This window comes from Bacillus rossius, chromosome 1 (assembly GCF_032445375.1).
Source record: "Bacillus rossius redtenbacheri isolate Brsri chromosome 1, Brsri_v3, whole genome shotgun sequence".
Taxonomy (NCBI): Eukaryota; Metazoa; Arthropoda; class Insecta; order Phasmatodea; family Bacillidae; genus Bacillus; species Bacillus rossius.
This window is the reverse complement of record NC_086330.1, coordinates 242,859,668-242,875,132: the sequence shown is the minus strand read 5'-3', so window position 1 is coordinate 242,875,132 and position 15,465 is coordinate 242,859,668. Positions and strand designations below refer to the sequence as shown.

General features: G+C 32.2%; 1 protein-coding gene across 1 annotated transcript in view; it reads left to right on the top strand.

Moving 5' to 3' along the window:
• LOC134527427 (cobalamin trafficking protein CblD-like) overlaps positions 1 to 15,465 on the top strand; it is a 289,969-nt gene that overhangs the window by 225,539 nt on the left and 48,965 nt on the right. Inside the window, exon 4 of the mRNA XM_063360102.1 lies at positions 14,624 to 14,711. Coding sequence (XP_063216172.1) covers positions 14,624 to 14,711 — 88 coding nt within the window. The remainder of the gene's footprint in view (positions 1 to 14,623; positions 14,712 to 15,465) is intronic.

Below are 15,465 nucleotides of genomic sequence, written 5' to 3'. Positions count from 1 at the left end.
CTCATACATTGGTGGGTTCTAATTAACATGGATAATCGAGAGTTTACTGTAAATGTAAATCTCAAGTAAAAGAAGGTTAACTAATTTTAAAGTGTACACAAACTATGTGTTATGTATAATAATAAATAAATAAAATTAATATGATTTTCTAACTATTTATTTGATAATGATTTAGAGCTAACCTGCATATTTTTAGCAATATAATAATTTTTTCCTTTTTTATCAAATGATAACATCAAATACCCATGAATTTTGTTTTATTTTATTAGAGTACTTTTCATCCTCTTTCAAATGAGACATTTCTCAGCCTCATTGGATCACCCAGAAAAAAGTTACGAACATTTACGGAAAAAGCTGTACAGATAAAAAAAATTACAGAGCGCCAACTTTAAAGAGTGAAAACAGGGTTTAATCATAGAGGTAATAGTCTATGGAGTGGAAGCAGGTGTACTTTTCAAGGGTAATCAATGAAGCCTGTACCCGAAATAAAATCTTTGGACTGCGCATGAGCACGACGATTGTTTACATGTACCACCATATCGCGAGTGGCAAAATAATAGCAGACAGCAATGTAATTTGTATGATGCTTTGGGAAATGTGCGTGCAAAATTTTTAAATCTGAAACTATTCTTTTTATATTATTAGTAATAAAGAACCACGCAGGAGGTCTAGCATAGTTTTCACATTTAAACGGTATTATAAGTGAATTAGGAACAATTTAATTACAGACTATGAGTGTACGAACTGCCAATACCACATTCAAGTATTTACGATTCTACATGTTTAATACAAGGAGCAACTATAATACTTGGTTTTTAACATTGTCTTGATATTGTTTTTTACTGTGAATATTATTATTGATGTACTGCGACGACTGATGCGAAGTATTATGAAATTGACACTATACTTTAGATTACCTACAATTAACGAATGTTCAATTCAAAAGAGTTTTTGGTTTCCACGAAATGCTATGCTGCAAACTCTAGTCGAATAAAACATTTTTTTTAAAAACGGTTAATGAGAAAATTGTACAAAGGTTGCGAAAGTGTAGAGTAAGTCACTGTGTGTTGCTGTTTACATGTAGATACTTCTCAAGATTCGTGCATTGTGAATAAAAAAACATGCTGTTTTAATATTCCGTAAAATTTAATTTAAATCAACAGTTGAAAGTGCCTAGGTAGGCCAACATGATTTTATGCATAATTAACATTGTTTATGCGCACATTTTTTTGCTAATCAACTTACCTAGTCTAAATGTTTAATTTATGAAGCCACTGAATTCAATTCTTTGTTTTCCAGGAGACATCACTTATACACAAATATGGTACAAGTAGTATCGGACTCATCAGCAAAGTTATATTTCACAATATAAGTTACCTATTTGATTATATATATAAACACTCGACAAGTGAAAATAAACAAAGGGTAAAATTCTTGGCTCGCGGCTTTTCCGTAAATAAAATAATAAAATTCTGATAACACATTTTTAAAACACTAATGACGTTCCTCTACTTACCCTGAAAACAGCGTTTCTAAATTTCTACTGGTTTCCGAGATATTGCAGTTAAATATTACAGGATCATCAGGACCAAGATATTAACTTGGATCCGTGATTATGGAACTTTTACTACATTATCAATTGGTAGACAAAACAATGACAAGCTTGTAGTCAACAGAATAAAATTTATGTAAAATATTAAGTTTAGGTGCATCTGCCTTGCATTGTACGTGTGTGCTCCGTTTACTCGCCATATTTGAAGTAACGGCCGTTCAAAGCACATTAAATTTACATGTTCATGAATATAATATCTTACATATACATTTACTATTTACAATACTATTTATGTCATTCACCAGCACTTAAAATTAGGTTAGGAAAATTCAAAAGTCTCATTTAGCTCTCGCTGTATGAACGCACATTATACATTTACAAAAAGAAAATAACTGTTTCTTACCTGTGGAAAGTTAATTCACCACAACTGCCGAATCTTAGTGCAACCAAAAGCTGCACAAGCTTTCACCATCACGTGTATTCAACAAAAAATTAAAACATTCACGTTTTTGCCACCACTAGCTCTATCCTTGTCTTTCAACATCGTCTGCTTGGTGCTTCCAGTGTTCCACTACTATTACCTCCATGGTTTTAATATGAGTCAAATGTTATTTTTAACCTGATTTTTGGAGCCCTGATGAAATTTCAAGTAAGAATTGTAAAATTCATTATTTAGTATTAAATAATAACTTCACAATTAAATTTTTACTGAAAAGTGCCTTTTTCATCTTGCACCTCAAATAACAGATTGGTTAAAATGCACCATTTTCTAAAAAACTTATAAAATATAACTAAAGCGAATTTGGCCAAAATAAAAAACACGCGTTATATTTTTTCATAGATGCTGTAAAAAAAATTTCATAAAAATCGGAGAGGGTGGGGTGCAAAATTTTGTTTTCTCTGGATGATTTGATTTAGAATGACCCCTCCCACCAAGGCAAACGAGGTTCAATTCCTGGTGGGAAATGTAGTGGACGTTGCCGTGGCCTGTGGATTTTCTCGGGATAATTTTGTTTCCCACCAATTTATTTTGTCACTGCTCCTTACTCCGTCTCACCTCACTAACCTCATGCATTTTCCAGGCCAGCCAGAAGGACATTTCTGTTCCTCGGGTAGGGCAGCCGGCTCCCATGAGCGTCAGCCGTTTTTTGCCAATGTTGACCCTGCTTCAATTGGGAATTTACATGTTGATTTTCATTTTGCACTCACTAACCAAATAGTTATTAGTTTTTTAATATTATAAAATAGTTATTAATTTTGTTTTTAATACTGAATTGTATTTTTATTTGCAAAAATCAATGAAATAATTTTAGTGAGAATGATACAAACAGGAAAGTGATTTTATGAGTCTTTCTTTTGGAAGGTAATCTATAACTTTTAATGCCAGTTTTTTGTATTACTCGACTTTTTTTTTTGTTTCGGAACTTAGTTTGCTTATTTTGGTGTAATAATAATTTTTTTAACAGAGAATTGGTATGAAAATTATTTTAGTCAAACATATAAGAATACAATTTTATGAAATAATTATAATTTAAATTATGTTATTAATTTAAGTTTTTTTTTTTAGCATAGTTACCTTCATTTAGAATTTAGTGAACCTAACAATTGATGACATCAGGTATTGGTGAATTTAGTATCACCGAGGAATAATGTCACCTGTGAAATGACTACCTTTTGTAACTTTTTTGGAATTTACAAATTATTACAGAGTACCGGAGATTCTTATAGGAAAGATTTTTCCCCCAGGTGTCTTGCTTTTCATATCTCAATCATTCTGTGAAATACTAACTTGTTTACACAAAATTTTATAAAATGCAGTCTGTACGTTTAAAGGATTTGACTAACATCAGTTCCTGGCATAATGCATGTACCTACATCCAATTTATACTTTTGTATTAGTCTATTAGTGATAAAAAAGATGTGTTGTAAACATAAAATGAATCACGGTTGTGTCTCACAATTATGAGAAAATGCTTCAGAAAGATCATTTAGGTAACGATTCCATAAAAAAAAGTAGGGTTATGTGAGCCATTGGAATAAAATATCTAACCCTTGTAACCAGTGATGACATGAAAACAAACCAACTGTATAAATAGATCTGAACCCATCATCATTGTTTTATTTATTAACGTATGCTTGGTAACAATCTGTATGCCTAATTAAATACAAGTCAAAAGGCCTCACATTTGGAATTTGTGCCAAAAAAATCTTCCATGTTCTAAACAAACAGGATAACATTTTGAGAACAAGGAATGTGCTGTAATATTGAAATAGACCATTAACAAATGTCTATTGTGAATTGCAATGAAGCACACTGCTGCCAGCTTCTAGGCACACCCATCTGTGATCCATATGTGCATCCAATAAAACCAACATGCTTTAAGTATACACCAAATATTATACTCTACAAAATAACTAACACATTTTTTCATTAATCAGCTTATATATTTATTAAATAGTAAAATAAATAAGTCAAATAACTTATTATGTTAAGTACTTTACAAAATGTCTACCTTCTAATTATCATTTCAAAATGCAAGCATTTCATGCTTGGATTCTTGAATTTCCTTGGGCTCAACTGGATCCAATCAAACAGTATCTACCAAAATTACCAAGCCATATATGCAGCAAACATACAACCGGCTATATGAGAAAGGGTCTAATTGTACAAAATGCTGATATATACATAATATTTCTGACTCAACATTATTTCTCTGTTTCCACAATAAGCATACAAATCTTTGTAATCGGGTCTAAGTCAGCAGCAACTATGGAAAATCCATAATACTTAGCAACACTCCAAACATAAGACATTTCTTATAACTGAAAATGTAAAGAAATATTTACACACAATAAAAATAAGCACTGGTGCTACTGGCGGTAATAAAAAAGCCAGCCTGGCATGCGTGGACTGGTAGATGCAGTGTTGCATGTTAGATAAGACATGGCAGCACATAGTTAACTATCTCTTGTCCCACCTTCCACCTGCTCCAGAGCGCAGTGCCAGGGAAGATAATACGTTTGAGATAATAAGTCTACCAAACACAACTGCCAGCGGGAATTAATCATCAAACAGCATATGAAATCCAACAAAACACTCAAATCCACAGAAACTGAGAAACCTGCAGGAACCCTAGTTATTCCGTATGTTCAAGGGCTTTCAGAAAAAATAATACACCTGGGAAACAAATATGGACTTCAAACAGCATTCCGTTCTAAATCTACTATTAAAAGTATTGTTACCAAGGTGAAACCAGCCACAGAAAAATTACAAACTCACAACTGTGTGTATCACTGTGAATGTGGCCACATGTACATAGGTGAAACTGGCAGAGCTCTATCCACCCGAATCAAAGAACACAAAAACAACTGCAAGAAGGGTGAAACCCTAAAATCCAGACTTGCTGAACATACATGGGAAAATAGCCACAAAATTCTCTGGGAAGACTCCACACCACTCATACAGGAATCCGATAAAATAAAAAGGAAAATCAAAGAATGGGACAATCCATGTCAATTCAACCAATGGAAAAAAAATTACGTCTTAGCATTTCCTTTATTTTAGGCACAGTGTTAGTATTAGCTAAGTAGATGACTATTGCGAAATTGTAATTTTTTTGGAATGTTTGTTTTTGAGTTATGAATTTATGAAATTCCAAAAAAATTGTAAATCCTGCAGCACAAGGAAATCTTTAAACTGTTCTAGTTAGAGAACTGTTAAACTTAGAATACTGAAATTTGTGGCATTTTGTTTAGTTTTGTATGGCATTTCATAAAATATATAACTCAACATGGTTACATTAAATCTTTTTTTACTTCAAAAGTTTCAAAATAAAATTTTATGAAACTCAAAAACGGAATTTTAAATTTTTTTGAAAAAAATTTATTTTATTCATACTTTTATTGACTACCTATATACCAAATTTGAACATGGTATTCCAATGCTATCTTACTAAAAAATATTTTTGTCTGTGTCAATGTATGTAAACTTTTGTAACAAAGAAAATCACTTAAATTATAAATAAATACTTACTTTACTAATAAAATTAAATAATATATGGTTACATCTCACAAAATTTGTCTTGTCACTTAAAGTCAGACTTCTTGGCTCAGTGATTGGAGTTCCTCACCGATGGCCTTCAGTCAGTTATAATCATCATCATCATCATCACTTAGACAATACTTTGGTTACTGTTCTTGAATTATTAGTATAAGAGATTTATCTTTTTGGACAGAATTTGTGAAGCTGTAGTCATCTCCTGTTGAGGTACACTGTAAGTTCTACCTTTGGCTGTTATTGGATTAATTTTACAAATAATATAGTTTTTCGGTACCGTCAAAATGTCTGCTCTCCTTGGGTACATAAATGAAAATGAAGGACCACTTGGATGAAGAAAAGAAACAGTAACTTCTTCTTCAACTTCATTTTTTGAAAGAACACATGCCATCCACCATTGTTTATCATAGGTGCATGCAACAAAACCTACTATCTCTTCAAATGGTACATCTTCAACAACAGGACTAATTTGAACTTTGTGCACTTCAGATTTGTCAGAATATGAATAGATTTTTGCCTCAAGTGTATCTGTTGTAAGAGGAATATATGCATGGAATTTTTGAGTTCCTACTACAGCTGTTGATTCTTAAAATCTAATTTTCAGCAATTTTTCTTCTTCAACATACTCCTCATTTGCCACATAGAAAAAAGTCACTGAGGGTATGTTTCTTATTCCCCACTGAAAAAGTTGAAATGGTGTCAATATGTGGTTGTCTGTTGGATTTTGAAGACTGGCCTTGGCTGCAAGTCTCTTAACTGTACCTGCTACTCCATCACACACTCCTTTGCCATGAGAGGTTGCGTAATAATGCCATTCAGATTTGAGTCCATCAAAATCTTCACCATGGTGACACAGATTTGAAAAGTTCTTTCTGTTTTTATATTGTGCAGCTGAGCCATCAGAGAAATAGTACAACTTTGTTAAATTGGGCAGAAAACTTTTCAAGAAGCCAATAAGTTTTTTTTGAAAGACATGAAAGAGGACTGTGTTATGGGCTAAACAATCTGAAATAAATACAAAACTTTTATGAAGAAGAACTTGTTTTTCTGTTTCAGTGTCTGTATTCTTGTAGTACACCACAAATGGATGGACAGTAGCCATGGAGTTATTCCAATGGAACCCTTGAGCTTCATCTTGCAGAACAAACGAATAGTTTTCTGCGAAGTCGCATGTTATCACAGCTTCATTTTCTCTCAATGAAGATTTCTTCTCAGCAAAAAATTGTGATTGCTGTTTTGCAATGAAGTCATGTTTCTTCAGGTGTACTAACTGGATACAAAATTCGTCAACAAATTCTTCGGTTGGTTTACGTAACGTTTCAAAAGAACAACGATCAACAGTTACCCATTTTTTATAACTAATGTTCTCAATCATATCTTCCTCAAGACAACCCATTAATGCTTCTTTAAAATCATTAATTGTTGGACAGTAATCACATTCATCAAGGAAGCACAGTTGACTTGGTGGGTTGCACATTATTTGTGACAGATATTCTTGATACGTCTTCAGTGAATTTTCCAACCCAGGTAGTGTAATTTTATGCAAGTTTCCACCCACAATCATTAATTTTACGTTTTGGTGCGCAGTGCAAACACATACACAATGTGTGCCACTAGCACCAGCTATTACACAGTTCTTGGGTCTCAGTTCTGCAAATTTGGAGAAACCAATTTTTAACTCGGGGAGTTTGGACTTAAATAGGCAATGCACTTCTCTCAAGTTTGATAATATTAACCTTTTTTGAACGTGAATAGGTTTTCCATTAGCATATTTTCCCATTGAGACATAATCTTTCAAACCAGGCATTTGCCTACTAACATCATCACTGCAATAGAATTCCTTTACTTGTGTTGCTGTTTCTCGTGACAAGACTTTCCCAGGTTTTGGATCTGGTGTAGACAAAACCCCTTTCACTTCTAATAGTTGTTTTGCTTTTCGTGCAGTGTAATTGCTTACACCAAACTCGCTTTCAATTTTGGCACAAGACCAACTTTTGGGTAAGATTGTTAAAATTTGTAATCTTTCACTTTTACTTGCAGTTGTAAATTTTTCTTTCAGCTGATCTATAATTTCTGTTTGAGATCCTTCGCAATTACATTCTTTAACTTTTCCCACATTTTTAAAAAAAGTTTCATCAATCTTTCGTTTTATTTTTTCACTCTTTTCTTTGCAGTATCTTTTTTGACTTTTACATTTACTTTGTGAAACAGGTGACTCTCCAATAGAGGTTAAAGATGCATTTAAATAATGTAGACCTGTTTCAACGTCCATGTATGATTCAGTTTCACCTTGACTACAACGTTGTTTTTCAGTGTCATCTTCAACAATGCCTAATTCATTGCTTTCAGTTGCATTAAAGACACTATGTTTTTCCTTACCTAACTGTAAGCGGCAGGAAGTACAAATTTTCATACCATCTTCAATACCATAACCTAAGGAAGTCATCCATAAAGTAACATTTCTCAAGTCTTTGGAAATCCAATGTCCATTCTTTTTTAAAGGATTACAACAGTATTTTGACCACTTTTTATCCATGGTATACTCCAATGATCATTTCTTACTATGATGAATGAGCACAATTAACTATACTCAAGTATTAAATACCCATAACCTCTCAATATTGTTCACTCAACAAAAATATCAATATTGTTCACCCAAAAAACAATCACCATTAAAAAAATCACTACAAAAATCTTAGTCTAAAGCTTCAAAGCTTCATAAAAGATGAGTTATGTAAGCACTTGGTAAACCTCCATAAACCCTTTTGTCTCTCCCAAAACACAATATGGCAGAACAGGCAGTGACTTCTTCAGACTATCAAAAAATCCCTCACCGCATGAAAAATTTCCCACTTCAAGTTTAAGTTGAATATAACAATTATTAAAAGGGACCATTTAATACAAAACAAATTGTAAAAATTCCACGTAAATTATTTATCATCCTGTCATTCAATGTTTTCTTCAGTTATTGATGTGCAACCTGACATAAACAAAAAAATAATTTTGTTAAGATACCATTGGAATACCATATTGAAATTTGGTATATAGGTAGTCAATAAAGGTATGAAAAATATATATATTTTTTCAAAACAATTGAAAATTCCATTTTTGAGTTTTATAAAAAAAATTTTTGAAATTTTTGACGAAATAATGGCTTTATGTAACCATGTTGTGTTATATATTTTATGAAATGCCATACAAAACTAAACAAAATGCCACAAATTTCAGTATTCTAAATTTAACGGTTCTCTAACTATAACAGTTTAAAGATTTCCTAGTGCTGCATAATTTACAATTCTTTTGGAATTGTAAAATTCATAACTCAAAAACCAACATACCAAAAAAATTAAAATTTTACCATCATGCTTGTGATAGGTAGTACAACATGCATAAAAAAATTTATTTAAATCTGAAACCTTGACATTAATTTTTATTTATTTATTGGTTGATTTGATATGGATTGTCCCGAATCAGCTTTCATTATTAGCAATAAAAATATTTTCAGCCAGCAGAGCATTGAATTAAAAAATATGTGGATCCCTTTGATAAAGAGAGAAACATCCCTGCAGCACAAAACAATAGCCAATACTCAACCCACCATAACCAATCCGCTTTAACTACATGGTGCACAGCCAATGGGGAGATAGCTCGTCTGTCATTGGCTGAGCAAGATGTAGCCCTTTCTCTGATAAATACCCTCATTTTCCAGCCCCTTCTCAGTCGCACCTGTGTTTCCGTACCATGTGCGTCTCTGCCTGATGACGGGAGCAGATAGCAGTTCCCGAAACGTCGCTTTTTTCTGTTTTGGTAAAACTATTGTATTTGTTTGTCTTTTCGTTTTGTCGTGTTTTTTTGTCTTGCTTCAACTGTTGTGCTGAATTATTTTGGGTTTCAATATTTTTGTGTTATCATTTGTGGGGATTTTTTCGTTCTCTTAGTACATTTTTTTTTGTTTTTCTTTGTTTGTTGACCATATTCCTGTTTCGGAATATTTTGTGGTGTTCATATCCTTGTTGACAACAGCAAATGTTTGCTTAATTTTGTGTGTTTTTTGTCTTTTTTTGGGTATTTTTATTTATGTATTTTATTTATTAGTTTTTCTTCAACAGAAAAAGTTCTTAGCAATGGCGTATGTTCAAAAACTTACATAAAGTCATGCACTCCCATTGCACAAATCTTTTAAAGATAACATTTATAGCACTGCAGTAAAACAATATTTAGGTAAGATTGATACACTATGATAAAGCATTCGGAAAAAAGTTAAAAAAATATTTAGTGTTTTGTTAAGGTGGCCCGGGTGGGGTGGGGGGAGCATGCGACTATGTCCCCCCTCCCCATTCCTGGATCTGCCAGTGTAGATATATTTTTATCTGTGGTTTATCTGCTTGTTGTCTACACTTCGTCTCTTAATCTATCGCTGTTGAAATTTTTTCTTCTGTAATTTTTGCATAGCATAGTAAAGTGCTTTATATTTGTTAGTTTTTTCTCTAGTTATTTAAGTCTTTTGTTTTTGAACTTTTGAATATTTATTTTGCGTAAAGTTAGGTATATATATTCATTACACATTTACAAAATAATAAGTTAAGACTTAAACGTGGCACGGTAAAATGTCTTATCGTGTTTTCTGTGTGATATATTACTAATTTGTAATCCAACAACCTATAACTGTCTTCAAAATTTGTTATGTCTAGTCTAAATAACCATTAGTTAATAAGTCTAGTCTAAACCACCTTTAGTTATAATCAACATTTATGTTAGTTTTTAAACTATTTTACAACAGAATTTGTTGCTCAGAATCTATTAAGGTAGTAGGTAATAACTTTGGAATCTTTTTCCAGCTAAAAAAATATATAACGAATAATCCCTGTACCATTGTGACAGTTAAGAACAAACAATTAAAACTGCAATGGAATCTTTTAATTTAGTACTTGAGTCTTAATTTGTTTTAGCGTTCTCACGATTCTTGTTAATGATATAAAATACTTAACACATGCATTTTGCATTGGCTATGTTTTATTCATTATACATTATTATTTTATCAAATTTCAAAAATTTATGTAACGGAAAATCACAAAAAAAAATTAATAAGTTTCAGAAAGGAGCTCTATTCTTAATTAATCAAATAAAGTTCTGTGATTTTATATAATAATGTAATTTATTATAACCGCTAATACACAATTTACAATACACAATGACGTTTTTAAATTAAATCTAAAAAAGAAAATTTTCCGCTAAGTATAAATCAACTCTTTACTTTGAACCGCTAGATATGCAAAATTCTTCAAAAGTCGAGGTATATGTCTGATGATAATTATAGGCTCAAGTTACTTTTACAGAGAGAAAAAAATAATTGCAATTACAATGTTGTACGATTACATAAAAATACTTAACTCAATTTTTCGTCGATTAACTTCCTTAAATTTCCTACTGAGCTTCATCTTGAATAAACACCAGCACACGTTCACTGATACAAGTTTTGTCAGTTAAACGTTTCATAACTACATTATTCCCGCTAGAACTTATATGCGATAGTCGCGGCATCTAGCGGTTAACTCGAAACTCGTGGAAAATTGTGCCTGATCTCTACCGGCCGAACGCTGAATTCACACGACATCTGCTCTGTTTTAGAACTCCACGCGTCGGTTAGTACAAAAGTTTAAAAATTAAATTATTTAAATTCTGTACGTAATGTTTCAGTTTTGGACTACAGGAATTGTAAAAGATACTCAATTTGATCTGTATGTAAAATAAAGACTGTGTACAGTTCTTATATGAAATACTTAGTTTTAAAAATTTCTTAGTTAAAATTTAGTAACAAATAATTTTTGATAAAATTTTTCTACCACAATTGCAAAAATCAAACCTTGATTTTATAATGGTGTAATTAAAATATTTTTTTACCGACAGTACTATTCATGGGATAAGTAATTTCCCTCGTGCCTGCAAAACTATGGATCTTGGCCTTAATTTTTATTATATACGTATCTGCGAGGTTTGTAAATAAGTAACGGCAACATACCTGGAAAAAAGATTTAATTCATGTACAAGCAAACTAATATTACATTCCTTCATTATAATCACCAGCACAGTCTTGAACTTTTGCCAGATGTCAGGAAACCACAGGATACTGTTGGCAAGGTGTTGTTTGTTGAAGTCAGCGACAGAGCTTCCTGCTGCTCGGATCACAGATGGTATGTCAGGAAATCGGATGCCTCAAAGGGTTTCTTTCAACTTAGGAAAAAGGTCGTAGTCACAAGGACTCATTTCAGGTGGGTACAGAGGGTGTTCTGACACCTCACAAGACCACCTCGCTAAAAAACATCATTTACAGTCTGTGCAACATGATGAACATTGTAATGAAAAATGATAGGTAGATTGTCCTGCAATAAACGTGGACGTTTGTGCCGTACAGTCAGGCACAGATGGGGCTGTAGAAATCAGCAATAGCATACTGCGACCATCTTATACGGTAACGCATTCACGCCACAGCTTCAGATAAGCCTTGATAACATTGCGATGCATTTTTGTCACAGGCAACCTCGATTCTAATCCACGAATACTGATTACAGTTTTGTAAACATGTTTTAGATTGGTAGCAACAACACTGTCCTCTTTAACGCCACGCAGCAAACATCCCTTCTACTTGATTTACGTTTGTATGTACTCTACACATAGACAACAGCAAAGTTTTAGAAACACCTAAAAGAAAAATACGTTCATTATTGGAAAATACCTAATTTCTAATTTTTTTCTCCAAAACCAAATACATAGCTCTAGTACCTTGTACACATATAAATTACTATCTGTACAATACAATTTTAATTTAGTAATTAATACTTTTAAAACATTACTGATACTGCAAATATCAAGTTACTAAGTTTCAGAAATATAATTAATATAGATTTGCCTTTAGAATTGAAATTGTTTCAAACATGTTTGAAATAAAATATATGATTCATTTAAAATTTCGATAATATTTCACAATTGAACAACTAACACAAACTTTTTTTTTTCATAAAAATAATAAAATCTTTGATTTATAGTTTAAAACCACAAAAGTTTAATGAAATATTGAACTAATCAAAATATTTGTCGGGGCACAAAACAAGATAGATCAATTACATGTGTCATGTAACCTAGTTCAACAAGAATTCAATACTTTACCACAAATACACTTTTACATGTTAGCATTCAAGTGGTTGTAAACATAAAATAGTTTAGGTTTCATCAGGCTAATGTAATAAAAATCATTGATCACAACAAAATCAAATAAAACTTAATCAGTTTTAAAATAGTTGCTTGAAATATGATATTAATAGAACAGCTGAAGGTAATCTTTAACTCTCAAAAATCCAATAGATTAACTCAGTCTGAGCATTCATAAGAGAATCAAAACAACAAGAATCACTGGGTAATTATTTAACCATGCAACACAAAAGCAGGATAATTAAAATGTGGAACTAAAATAATTTCTATTTATTAAAAATACAACCAAGTGTATGCTTAAACAAATTTACATTTGTACAATGACACTTTTTTTTTTTACAAACCATTTATGTTGTATTCTACTTACAAATGCTGATAAGGCATTGTTATCAAGTTTTCAGATTTGGTGTAAAATCTCATAGTAGCTAGTACGTGGTTATATGAACACAATAACTGTTAGTTCCATTGTACATCGTCAAAGTATGCTGATGAATGTCTTTGAGAACTTGCCAAAAATGGTTGTCGATTCTGGTAGTAGATTGTGTGTAGTTCTCTGGACACAATGTATAGAGGTTCCGTTGATTGTCGTGGAACTAATTCACAATCTGAAGATGACAACTGACTAATGAGGTCTCGAAACTCACTCGAGTTCCAATTCCTGAAGTTCCTCCATAACACGTAATAGAAAAAAAACTTGTCTATTTCAAAAAATTCTTAAGAAAGATTGTCCTTGACAAATTTTGAATGGAAATAATCTTTTGACAACTATTGCAAAGGTTCTTCGACCTTTTAAATGTAGAGTTCATAGATTGAATAAACTTGATATAATTGTTACAAACGCAGACAGAACCGCAACACGCACCAACTTCGGAGATGGCTGGCAGCCCTGCCAGGCAACTGGTTGGTGTAAGGATGTAATTACCCATGAAAAAATGGGATTATCTTGATGGAGTTTTGTCTGGCCATCTGCTGCAAACAGTTTAAAGAAATTTGTGTGATAGATCTCCTTGTTTGAAAAAATTTTAAGATAGTACACTATGAAGGATCAAATAAAATTTGTTGTTAGCTTATTTTCTCTCTTTGGTTTACGTGAGCTTACACATTGCATGTTTGTTAACAGTGCTTTATTGTGTAAAATGTATTGGTGTGATAGATATTAATTGCCAAGTATGGCTCATTTAAACAATTGATACAACGGAGAAAAGGAATGGTGAAACTCCAGTGTGGCTGAGTAAAGGTAGTCATTGCATCATTATTAGAGATGGTTTTATTTTTATCTCAATTTAGTTTTTAAAACAGAAGAATTTGGTGTTATTGTTTTTATTTTTATAGAAGCTGTTTTGTAATACTTATTCCACCAAAATATTGTTATATTTTTGTGCTGCATTTGTATGATAAAATTATTTGTAATAGTTATATAACCGATACATTCAGAACAATAAAAATAAATTACAAAATTTTTGCTGTTTTAATGTGATTCAATAAGAAACGCACAATAAAACAAATTAAATTAATTTTCTCATCCATGAACTTTGGTACCATCTTTTGTCCGGAAATGGCATTTCTAGAATTTCAAACTTTAAAAGATTACTTTTTTATGATTTCAATTAAATTTTGGCTAAGTGCTACTGATTCCATAATATAACTTGCATTTCAACACTACACGTAGTAGTAACTTGCATTGGTGTTGTGCAGTGTTTTCACATGCTTTTCGGTGTTATTTTGATTTTATCGCAATTCTCCATATATTCTTGACCCTAACAATTATTGTAAGTGTTCTAATTTAGACAATTTTTTTCTGGTTTTAGAAGAATCGAGGGAAGGCGATAGTCATTACAAATATAGCTGCAACTATGGAGTGCGTAGCACAGGAATGTCCCATGCTGTTGCGACAAGGTATTTGTCTTTGCATTTTAAATTTATTACTTGTTGTGTATTTTACTCTTATAAATGCTGGTAACTCCAGATAAGTTGGTGGTTAGACTCTGCCACAGCAGGTTGGAGGAATGTAGGGTGATCATGTGGCTAATTTTGCAGGCTTGATCTTTGAAACCATGAAGGTATTGGTCTATGGAGTGTATGTCGATTCTGAATCACCTTATAAGGCTAATATGCTATAAATTTGTTTAATAGCTTGACAAGAACTTGCTAGGAAGAATCGTAAATATGCCATCATGTTTTGCTAAAGAAACATAATACCAACAAATCTGCAAGAAATTATAGTTAAACTTCATTATAACCAAAAATAGTTTTGTTATGCAGAAGCAAACAGGGGTTATAGGTCATTTTGATTTTGACTTCAAGTATTAAAATGGCAAAGATTGTATGCACTAACTCCCTTACTTCTTACCTCCATGTTTAAAACACTAAGGTCTCTGTTAAGGTGAGATTTCGATAATACCAACCCTTAAAGCAAAACTCAAGGTGGCACGCGAGTAGTATTGGATAGTTACCAGTAAGTACTTTATGTCAATTCTTTTTTTCTATTGTCCGAATAATGATAGTGGCATGTGAATCGAGAGAGATAGAGAGATAAAGAGAGATAGATATAGAGAACGCAAGAGAAAGAAATAGAGGGAAAGCGTGATGGCATGAGAGAGAGATAGAAAGTGATGGAGAGAGATATAGATATATGTAGATAGAGAGGTAT